At 36.9% G+C, this 12,599-nt stretch overlaps 1 protein-coding gene across 2 annotated transcripts in view; it reads right to left on the bottom strand.

Moving 5' to 3' along the window:
• Positions 1-12,599, bottom strand: part of CSMD1 (CUB and Sushi multiple domains 1) — a 1,153,949-nt gene that overhangs the window by 311,975 nt on the left and 829,375 nt on the right. For both annotated transcript variants that reach the window (XM_068678424.1, XM_068678425.1), the window contains exons 11-12: positions 6,119-6,222; positions 2,755-2,867 (exon numbers count right to left, since the gene is read on the bottom strand). In XM_068678424.1, coding sequence (XP_068534525.1) covers positions 2,755-2,867; positions 6,119-6,222 — 217 coding nt within the window. The remainder of the gene's footprint in view (positions 1-2,754; positions 2,868-6,118; positions 6,223-12,599) is intronic.

Raw genomic sequence — 12,599 nt, 5'->3', positions numbered from 1 at the left:
TATATACTGCTGTCTATGACACATTGTAAATATTAATTAAAAATAATTGATTTTACTGTAATAGATACAGAAACAAAATTCATCCAATCAATTGTAAAAAAAAAAAAATAGTAGGAGAGGAGGAGTCATGTTCTAATCGGAGCAAAACTCAAACTGGTAAAAAAATGCTCCAAGAAGCATACACTTTACTTAGCTTCTACAGACCACTTATCAGTCATCAAAGCCTGCAGTTTGCTTTCTTCTTAGCTAACTGCAATCACAAAGACAGTGACTTTGAGGTCACACGTCACAAATCATTAACTTTCCCATCATTAAAATGAGATTCTATTTCTGGACAGGTTCTTTGACTGTTAAACAAAGAGGAAGTAGAATCATTGAGGTATCCTTTGACATGACAAAGGTTTAAGATTTTACACTTGTCTAAAATCAGAAGATACATTGACAGCACAGACAGATATAAGTTGTAAAAGTGGTTTAAAAAAGGAAAAAAAGAAAAAAAAAGAAAAAAAAAAGAGAGAGAAATAAATAAATAAAAAATCTAATAATAGAGATGAGAGCATTGGTTATATGGTTATTGGTAAAACCGAAAAGTTATAATTCACCTAAAAATAAGACATTTCCCATACTTCTGAGACTGTGAACATTTCACATTTTAAAATGCTGGAACTAATTTCCAAAACTACAAAAACACACAAATGGTTTTAAAACAAGATTGGAAGGGTTTTGGCTTTCCAAGTGATAACAATATACTTGTTATACTTGTTATAAAGATGCTACTACTAAAGTTCACAGTATACACTTCAGGTGTTTTCAAAAAGCCCTCAGAAGATAGAGGTTGAACTCCATAAATGAAATTAAGATTTTTTTTTTTAATTTCTTTTTTTTTTTTTTTAATTAGGCAAATACACATACAAAAGTAAAGTCTTTAGATTTGCGGTGGTTTTACCTCATCTAAGGAGGGGGAGTGAGAGAGCGGTTGTGGTGTTTAGCTGCCTAGCACTGTACGGGCTGTTGCAGGGGAAGTTAACATCCCAGCCAGACCCAGTACAAGATTAGAAATCCCAGGAAGACTAACAATAGCATAAAATAATGGAGCAGATCAATTTTTTATTTATCTATTTTTATTTTTTTCCAGAGAGATATGAGAAGTTCATAATTTTGGGTTGAGGACAAAATGCAAATTGACAGACACATAACTTGTACTAGTAATTCCTTTCCACTATAAACTCACACTTCTCACTTTATGTAAATAAAAAAACGGATTCTATGAAGAAAATAAGTTGTTTGAATAAACACAGCCCTTAAAAATTAAGCAAGTCAAAAAGATGAAATAGTGAAAGAAGGAATGAGAAGGGGTGAGATTAACTTAAATAAAAGAGTATGACCTTGTCCTTAGGCAATACTACAGACTTGAGCTATATAACTGCATATGCTGAATGTGTTGCAGTGTGAACCTTGATCATACCATGATGTGATACCTTAAAGTCTTAGACATAGTAATGTCTACATCTAGGTTTACATCTGCTTTTTCACTCACAATTCTGTAACACTTCACTTTAGCAACTATGACAGTTTTTCAAGACCCTCCATGTGCCTCTGTGATGGTGCTTTTTCCTTGTTGTTCTAATATTTTTATTCTCATGGCTATGGACCTGCAAATCCTAATAGTTTTATGGTGGATTGTCATCAGAATCATAGATTTCAACTCATATCAAAAAAAAAAAAAAAAAAAGCACAATGCAATAATTATTATCCAATAATATGAGCACAAAAATTTAACAACCTATGAATATACAACATGACCTAATTTGCACACTCCCAACACTTCCATAAATGGAAACAATCAGTGGTGAGTTTGAGTGAGTTTGAAACAGAAGTATATAGTACTAGGGAAAAAGCACGGCAAAAATATCATCACCCTGTCATCACCACCACCTGCTTCAATGGACAGACTGTCCATATAAAGTTACTAGTGTGAACACCCCATCTCTGCTTTCCTGGATGACCACTGGGAAACATTTTCCCCTCTTGCTCTTTTCATCACTGAAGTACAATGTAATCAGCAACAATAAAAAAATCAAGGCATTTCAATATGTACATGCATATCAACAAGTATTTTTTACTCTGATGAATCAACCTGAGAATGTATCAGCTTGAAACTTGCAATCAAGAAAAAAACAATTATGTTTATCTTGAAAAGTTTCTAACTTCTTTGAGGCTGAAGAAACACAAATGAAGCTAGGACACTTTAAATCACTTTTGTTGTTGTTGTTCAATTAAAGTATTTCTTATTTTCTGCAATCGTATATATCTGTTCTGTTGATTTTGTTCCATGCTAATTTTGACTAAGGTCTGTAAAGATCTTCAGTGAAGCACGAATCTTCAGTTTTGTAACTAACTGAATTAAGTCAAAACTAACTATACTTTTCAAACGGTATCTAATATAAAGAATTACACAAGTTAGCAGCATATAACATCTTAGATTTTTCAAAGATGACAGAAATCCATAATATGTATTGACCTTCATGCAAAAAGCATTAGAACACTTAAATTCCATTTTTACTTCAGATCCTTTTAATTTATCTGTATATATATCCAAATCCATATAGCTCTATTACCCATTAATCAACAATAGAGATAATATCAAAACTGTAAATCTGTGAAATGACTAAATGCATATCTGAAGTATATTTTTGGGGGGATATAATAAAGAAAGTTACAACATGAGTTTAAAATGGTTAATTTAATTCATACCTTGATAAACAGCTTTGAATCCTGGTGAGCCAATGCTGTCATCAGATTGCAAATGAAGCCACATCTGGTTGCTCATGCTTACAATAAGATCAGGAACACTAGATCCAGTGAGGCTGCATGTAGGATAAATTGCAAAGTCATTTACTGAGGCATACATTACAGATAAATAAATAATGTATTTAAAATATAATATTTAGGCCTATTCACAATGTAACACTCTCATGTACTGATCTTTTTTTTTTTTTTTGATAAAATTAGCTATTTATGCAGATTAGAACAATGTGAAGTCTTCGAAAAATGACTGTATTTGAATTAACAATGATTAAACACTTTTAATAAAACTAAAACCTAAATATTTCAGTAAGTAATTAGTTATTAGAGAAGTGAAGGACTGTGTGAGATAAATTGTGCTCACTTGTTTAGATTTGTATTGTTTGTATTTTTTTTGCCATGCTTTTTAAAAATAAGGGAAATTGGTTTGCCTGCCTTACAGTGCATGTGTCCACAAGAACTTGCTAAAACCAATTTGATCAAATTCAAATTGCATACAAAGATTTCTTAAATTTAAATGGAAAATGCTATTTCTCATACAGCAATGTGTGATAGGTACGTACAGATATATATGTTTCAATGCAACATATATCAGGCAAGATGGTGAATCACACCATAAAACTTGGAGTTTATCAGTGATAATCTGTATACTCCTACAATTCTGACACAGAATCATAGAATGACTTAGGTTGTCATTAGGTCAAAGCACCATCCAAACTGGCCTTGAACACTTTCAGGCACAAGGCATCCACAGATTCTCTGGGCAACTTGTTCCAGTGCCTCACCACCCTCATGGTGGTGGAGGCATGGTCATCTTAATGCAAAAAGATGAGTTTCAATAAAATGATTAAGAAAACCAAAATCCTTATGGAATACTTCATCTCTTAATAGTGAAAAATGCCTACCACATGTAATCAGGTTATAATACTGTACATGAACAACTATTCAGATCTTGGTGATAAATTTTTTAAAAAGACAGAGGCAAAATTCAAACATGTAAAATGTAGTAGAATATCTCTGTCAACTTTCTTCAACTAGGAGGGTGGCAAAATAAGGTAGAATATGATGCCGATGTGTCTGACAATACATGCTCTTGCTGATTTAGTTTGTCTCAGTCCATAACCATCTGAAGACAGTTTAGCAAGCTCATGAATGGAGACTTGGAGACCATTCAAACAGGGTGGCAGTACCAAACACAATTCAGTGTGGAGATGCACAATCATCGATTATATGAAAAAAGTTAAAAATGTTGTGGTAATGGGTATAACTAACAAAGTCATGGAAGTCAAAGCTTCACAGTACTCTGAACAGACTCAGAGAGTATGAGAAGACATCTTTCAGAAAGACACAAACTTATTTAAAAAAATAAAAAATCTCTTTCTCATGGACTTTTAGTGGATTCAAACAGTTGACATAAGCAGAAGGGTCTGAATCACTAGTTTGCTATTTCTTCTGTGTATCAAGGAAGAGGAGGAAATTTATATATATATACACACGTGTATATATATATAACTTTTATATACATATATACATATATGTATATTTATATAATATATACACATATAACTTTTATATACATGTATGTATATAAATGTATGTATATAAAAGTTATATATAGAGATAAGGATTCATGAGTTAAGGGAAACTGTTCCAAAAAAGGAAATTAAGTTTTAATAAAACTGCTGCAAGAAAAAATATAAAGAACAGCATTTCAAAGTAAAGCAGACTTTCTAAAGCAAAGCGGTATTTAAATTAACAAGAACTTAAGACCACAAAACAATGGCAGGAAAAATCTTGATTGATAATCTTGACCTCATACATGATTACCACTATTGAATTAGCTCTAAGGGTAGTAATTAGTTCCTAGCCAGACTCTATTAAATATAACAAACAACTGTAGTCAGAACTTAATAGCTTAAATATACTTAGATTAATTTTCAGTAAGTTCTATTACTCTATTTCTAGAGCTAACCATTTCAGCATGCATATACCATAAAATAATATTGCTAATTTTTCAACAAGCTACGCTTACGCTTGTTAAAATTCATAAAATGCACAGTCATGTCCTTCATTAATTAAGCTGTTGAAGATAAGATTTTCTGAGATGTTTACTATATGTGTAAATCCGAGAACTAGGTAACATTAATAAACTAAAATCTGTCCATCTCAGTGCTATTTTACATGTATTTAAAACACTTTTTCTAATTTTTATTCCAATCTCTTCCATAAAGAAAACTTGAGCTAAATAGTCAATAAACTTTGATTTTTATCTTTTCTCCTTTTTAAACATGGGTATGCCTTCCTATTCCCATCTAGCTACACTGTCACAGCTATGAGGTTACACACATGAGATAATTGCTAATGGTTTAGAGTTTAGACACTATAGAAAGCTTGTACAAGAACAAATCATTTTTATATAGTTATTTATCAACTCCCTAAATCTTCTCCTTATCAAAATTTTTTAAAGCTCCCCTGTTTACTGTCCTGAGTTACACAGTTTACAATGTTCATCCAAACATAATCAAATATGTGAGTTACTTTACTAACATATTTTAATTATTTGTTAAATACAATTACAGTTATTCAGATACTATAAACAATTTTATTTGCTTTAAAAAATCCTATCTCTGAGTTCTCTATAGTATTTGGTCATTAGTATTAGGTCTGAAACATTTTTGACTGTCCATAATGATATTTCTAAAGGTCCAAGAGCAATTTTGTAATGAACCATTTTCTTTGACAGTATTTAAATTTAAAGCTTACATTAACTATGCATTAGATAAGCTTACATTATATAAACATATTACATAAGTTAAAATTATGAAGTTAAATAGATATATATCCTTATAGCAACCTTCCAATACCTAAACAGGCCTACAGGAAAGCTGGGAAAGGACTCTTTCTCAGAGACTGTAATCATAGAATGGCTGGGGTTGGAAGGGACCTCAAAGATCATATGTTCCAACCCACCTGACATAGGTAACGATAGGACAAGGGGTAATGGCTCTAAACTAAAAGAGGGAGGAGACTTAGATCAGACATTAGAGGAAGAAGTTCTTTATTATGAGGGTGGTGAGGCACTGATACAGGTTGTCCAGAGAAGTTGTGGAAGCATTTAAGGCCACGTGGGATGGGGCTTTGAGCAACCTGGTCTAGTGGAAGGCATTCCTGCCCATGGCAAGAGGGTTGGAATTAGATGATCTTTAAGGTCCCTCCTAACCCAAGCCATTCTACGATTCTCCATCTCATAATACAGAATGAACAACATATAACAACAAATTCCCAAGGAAAACTGTTCAAGTTCTGTACTTACACATACAACACAGTCCTGGTATCACCAACTTTCCCAGCATCTCCAACAGTGAGGGTATCATATCCTCTTTCCAATTCAAACTCTTCAAAAGCAAGCTTTATGACCTATTACAATGAAATGAAAATTATTTCAAAAAGCAATCACAGGTTATATGATCTGTTCTAGTATTAAGACAAATTATTTGACTATTGTAAGTAAAATTTGAAAGCACTTCTACTGATTTCAGAATATTTAGAAAAAAGAAGTGAAGAAACTTCTGTTTTTTCTCTTACCAAGAGGAAAGTCCTTGTCATAATCTATTAGAGCCATCAAATACTAAAGTTGCCCACCACCACTGAGTGGTGACAATCATTCTTATTATAGAAAAGTTATAAACATTAGCAAAAACTTTACTGTATAATTCAATAAAATACAAAATTCAGGAAGCAGATGAAGTTAAAAATTATGATTTTTTTTCTTCAGTTGAATTACACAATGACACGATTCACCTGTTCCTGATGTATCTTCTAATATTCCTGGATTATTACATGCAATAATTCATTTCTAAATCAATAAGTATGAACAATCAATTCATAAGAAAGTGGAGGAGACTGGTGCACAGAATTGCAAAAGCAGAAATTTCCTTACAAAAATTACTAAAATTAAATTATGATTTCACTAAATATCTATTCATGAATTGTGCAGAAAATTAAAAATATATCCCTAAGAATTGTTTGAAAAAAATATATAATTTACTTTTTTTTTTTTTTTTAAGATAAGGTAAGAAAATTAATTTAGTTTTATAAAAAAGAACACTCCTGTGAAATGCACTTTTTAGAGTTACACATTGGTGAGTTGTGGTTGTAGGTTTCATGTTTGTATCTATGTTCACATCTACTTCTTTGCCTCAGTCTTCACTGCCAGTCAGACTTCCTAAATCTCTAGAATCCCTGAACCTCTAGGTGAGGGATGGGGGAGTAAAATCCCTCCTTCTATAAATGAAGAGCAGGTTTGAGACCACCCAATGAAACTGAACAGGTACAAGTCTATGGGGCCTGATGACATGCATTCCAGATTCCTGAGGGAACTGGCTGATGCAGTTGCCAAGCTTCTCTCCATTGAAAAGTCAGGCCAGTCAGGTGAAGTGTCTGTTGACTGGAAAAAGGGAAACATCACTCCTATTTCTTAATAGGGTAGAAAGGAGAATCTGGAGAACTACCAAGCAGTTAACCTCACCTCTGTGCCTGCAAAGACTAGGGAGCAGAAATATTAATGTGAAAGTGCAGAGAGTCATGGTGATTTTCTACAAAATTATTCATTTTTATGTTTATACTGTTTGGCACATACTTTTGGACAGACCCTCACACAATTCCAGCCATTGAAAGAGTATACAATTAACTCAATTACTTTTTTTTTTTTTTTTTTTTTCCTGGTTTGTGGCTAACAACAATAATGGGACCAGATTAATTTTATTTATTTATTTATTTGCATCAGTGGTACTATACGGCTATTTCAGCAGCAGCATATCAAAAGGCATTGGTTTCCCTTCCATTTATCTCTGTAATCTACATGTCAGAATTCATTTTATCCAGGTTCTAGCACTGTAAAAAAAATCAAGCATCCAAGATAAGCTATTTGTTTAGACTTTCTCAATATTAAAAGAGAAAACTAACAGATCTAATTTCTGTCTGCTAGAACAGGGAAAGGACTTCAACTAACAACTTCTGAAGGAACTTATACTGCTAGAGAAGATAAGACTTGAATAATGTTGCTTCAGTTTTTAATGCAAAGAAAAACCTGGTTTTAATAAAATGATCTTAGAGAATATGTTGCTTCTTTCCACAAATTCATGTCATACTTTTCATACCTTGCTTTTCTGTCTGTTATTTTTGTTTATGTTTTTAAATGTACACTAATATTGATTCCAGGATAAAAAACATTAAGTTTTAAAATGGACATTTTATGAAAGCATTATTAAAAAGAAAACATATAATAGAGAGTGGTTTAAAGTCCTAGGATATGCATAGCTATGAATAACAAATATAAGTATAATTATTTTGACAAAATATCCAAGTTTATGTTTTGTGATCAAACACAGGTTCTTTACAGTAAGTATGGTAGACCTGCCAGATTTTGAAATAGTGTACATCATTATCTGCTTTATATTTCAACAAAAAAGATCAGGCAATATGCTGTAGATTAAATAATACACATGTTCACCTGCTCCTGATATATCTTCTAATATTCCTGGATTATTACATGCAATAATTCATTTCTAAATCACAACTAATGAAGACACAGAAAGGCAAAGAGAATACATAGAAGCATAAAAGCAGAGTTGTTTCTGGTCATAAAAATAACTATGCATATAAAACCATTTCCTTTAATGTAATATTTATTTTACATGGAACAAAAAACTGACAGTATATTCCTATAGAAAATATGGTAATGTAGTATTTAAATATGCTCCATTTGGTTAGACTCGAAATCTTTTATATTGCAATTTAAAAACAAACACAAATGTTCATCTCTAATAATAAAACAAGGTACATACAAGAAATTGGACACAAACCATGTATAAATTATTTTAAAATCGTGTTAAGAATAAAGGAAGTATCACAAGAAAAGTTGCTTTATGGGAAATTTATTATTTGTGAAGAAATAACAAGATTTTGTTAGATAGTATCTAACACTCAACTTCACTTTTCTGCTAATTGATATTCTGTGCTGCAATTTACTCAGCACCTGGCCTGATGGCCGCAGATGGGTCCCTATCTCTAAGGGGAAAAAGGATACTGGGCCAGGAGCTGGCAGGGCTCATTGAGAGGGCTTTAAACTAGGCAAGAAGGGGGATGGGGCTGAAACAAGGCTTGTTGGAGCTGTGCCAGGGGGAACAATGGCAAGGCCGGGGGATAAGGCAATGGCGCAGCTGAAGTGCATCTACACCAATGCACGCAGCATGGGTAACAAACAGGAGGAGCTGGAAGCCATTGTGTGGCAGGCAGGCTACGACTTGGTTGCCATCACAGAGACGTGGTGGGACCAGTCTCATGACTGGAGTGCTGCAATGCCTGGCTATAAACTCTTCAGAAGGGACAGGCAGCACAGAAGGGGTGGTGGTGTGTTGCTCTCTATATTAGAGAATCTTTTGATGTTGTGGAACTCAAGGCTGGGAATGACAAGGTTGAGTCCCTGTGGTTTAAGATCGGTGGGAAGGCCAACAAGGCTAGCATCCTGGTCGGGGTCTGTTATAGACTGCCGAACCAGGATGAAGAGACGGATGAGGAGTTCTACAGGCAGCTGACAGAAGTTGCGAAATCTTTGGTGCTTGTTCTCGTGGGGGACTTCAACTTCCCTGACATATCCTGGAAGTACAACACAGCCCAGAGAAAGCAGTCTAGGAGGTTTCTGGAGAGTGTAGAAGATAGCTTCCTGACGCAGCTGGTTAGTGAGCCTACCAGGGGAGGTGCCCCGCTAGACCTTCTCTTCACAAACAGAGAAGGACTGGTGGGAGATGTGGTGGTCAGAAGCTGTCTTGGGCAGAGTGACCACGAAATGGTGGAGTTCTCTATTCTTGGCGAGGCCAGGAAGGGGACCAGTAAAACCACTGTATTGGACTTCCAGAGGGCTGACTTTGTGCTGCTCAGTACACTGGTTGGTGGAGTCCCTTGGGAGGTGGTTCTGAAGGGCAGAGGGGTCCTGGAAGGCTGGGCGCTCTTCAAGAGGGAAATCTTAATGGCGCAGGAGCAGTCTGTTCCCATGTGCCCACAGACGAGCCAGCGGGGAAGAAGACCAGCCTGGCTCAACAGAGAACTGTGGCTTGAGCTTAGGAGAAAAAAGTGGGTTTATAAGCTTTGGAAAAAAGGGCAGGCCTCTAGGGAGGACTATAAGGATGTAGCGAGGCTGTGCAGGGACAAAATTAGAAAGGCCAAAGCTCATCTGGAGCTCAATCTGGCTACTGCCATTAAAGATAACAAAAAACGCTTTTATAAATACATCAACACAAAAAGGAGGACTAAGAAGAATCTCCATCCTTTACTGGATGCGGGGGGAAACTTAGTTACAAAAGATGAGGAAAAGGCTGAGGTGCTTAATGCCTTCTTTGCCTCAGTCTTTAGCGGCAATACCGGTTGTTCTCTGGATACCCAGTACCCTGAGCTGTTGGAAGGGGATCGGGAGCAGGATGTGGCCCTCACCATCCACAAAGAACTGGTTGGTGACCTGCTACGACACTTGGATGTGCACAAATCAATGGGGCCGGATGGGATCCACCCAAGGGTACTGAGAGAACTGGCAGAGGAGCTGGCCAAGCAGCTTACCATCATTTATCAGCAGTCCTGGCTATCAGGGGAGGTCCCAGTTGACTGGCAGCTAGCAAATGTGACGCCCATCTACAAGAAGGGCCAGAGGGCAGACCCGGGAAACTACAGGCCTGTCAGTTTGACCTCAGTACCAGGGAAGCTCATGGAGCAGATCCTCTTGAGAGTCATGCGGCACTTGCAGGGCAAGCAGGCGATCAGGCCCAGTCAGCATGGGTTTATGAAAGGCAGGTCCTGCTTGATGAACCTGATCTCCTTCTGTGACAAAGTGACGTGCTGGGTGGATGAGGGAAAGGCTGTGGATGTGGTCTACCTTGACTTCAGCAAGGCATTTGACACCTTCCCCCACAGCATTCTCCTCAAGAAACTGGCTGCTCTTGACTTGGACTGGCGCACACTTCGTTGGGTTAGAAACTGGCTGGATAACTGGGCCCAAAGAGTCGTGTAAAATGGAGTCAAGTCCAGTTGGAGGCCGGTCACTAGTGGCGTCCCCCAGGGCTCGGTGCTGGGGCTGGTCCTCTTAATATCTTCATCAATGATCTGGACGAGGGCATTGAGTGCACCCTCAGTAAGTTTGCAGATGACACCAAGCTATGCGCATGTGTCGATCTGCTCGAGGGTAGGAAGGCTTTGCAGGAGGATCTGGATAGGCTGCACCGATGGGCTGAGGTTAACTGCATGAAGTTCAACAAGGCCAAGTGCCGGGTCCTGCACCTGGGGTGCAATAACCCCAAGCAGAGCTATAGGCTGGGAGATGAGTGGTTGGAGAGCTGCCAGGCAGAGAAGGACCTGGGAGTGATGGTGGATAGTCAGCTGAATATGACCCAGCAGTGTGCTCAGGTGGTCAAGAAGGCCAATGGCATCCTGGCTTGTATCAGAAACAGTGTGACCAGCAGGGCTAGGGAGGTGATCGTCCCCCTGTACTGGGCTCTGGTGAGGCTGCACCTCAAGTACTGTGTTCACTTTGGGCCACTCGCTACAAGAAGGACATCGAGGTGCTTGAGCGGGTCCAGAGAAGGGCGATGAAGCTGGTGAGGGGCCTGGAGAACAAGTCCTACGAGGAGTGGCTGAGGAAGCTGGGCTTGTTCAGCCTGGAGAAGAGGAGGCTCAGGGGCGACCTTATCACTCTCTACAGATACCTTAAAGGAGGCTGTAGTGAGGTGGGGGTTGGCCTGTTCTCCCATGTGACTGGTGACAGGATGAGGGGGAATGGGCTTAAGTTGCGCCAGGGGAGTTTTAGGTTAGATGTTAGGAAGAACTTCTTTACCGAAAGGGTTGTTAGACACTGGAACAGGCTGCCCAGGGAAGTGGTGGAGTCACCATCCCTGGAGGTCTTTAAAAGACGTTTAGGTATAGAGCTTAGGGATATGGTTTAGTGGGGACTGTTAGTGTTAGGTCAGAGATTGGACTCGATGATCTTGAGGTCTCTTCCAACCTAGAAATTCTGTGATTCTGTGAACACACAGAATGTATTTGAAACACTCAGGTGATGAAGAGTTAAGAGATTTATGTTAAATTCCTTTGATCTGATTCACAAAACCTAAATTTTACCATGCAAACACTAAGCACCTGGTCTAATGGCTCCTTCCCCAGTCAGTAGAGAGAAAATGGTGACAGAGCATAATTCATATTACCTGTCCTAACACAGAGCAAACTGCCATTGACCAAAATGCCCTTTTCATTGACTATATGGGGAGTTTGGATGAATATGGCAGACTAATGCTTATGTAGATATATTTAGATAAAATGAGTTCCTCAGTAGATAAAACTGAATCCTTGGAGGAATATTTAAGATCTGTTAGATATGGGGGAGGACTGTTTTTCTCTTTCCTCTTGAGAAATAATGAAAGGCAGTTTTGTGTGGATGTGGATATGAATATGACTACAGTGCTCAAAAAAATTAGAAGAATTGAATCAACATAAACAAGAACAATACAACTATCAATATTATTTAACCATAGATAGTTATATCAAAAAAAGGCACCTCTGAGACAGTTCTCCAAGGTTACTGTTGTTTTGCTCTTTTTTTTTTAAAGTATTTTTAATGTGATGATCATCAGATTGTCATCATTATATGTCATCATGTTTACTGTGAAATAATTAAAATGAAAAAAAAAATCTATTTTCATTAAGAAAAATTGGAAACACAAAAATTACTTCCAAACCTTTTATGTTAGTTTCTG

Source organism: Anas acuta, chromosome 3, assembly GCF_963932015.1.
Source record: "Anas acuta chromosome 3, bAnaAcu1.1, whole genome shotgun sequence".
Classification (NCBI taxonomy): domain Eukaryota; kingdom Metazoa; phylum Chordata; class Aves; order Anseriformes; family Anatidae; genus Anas; species Anas acuta.
Note: the sequence above shows the minus strand (reverse complement) of the source record. Positions and strands in the feature narration are given on the sequence as shown.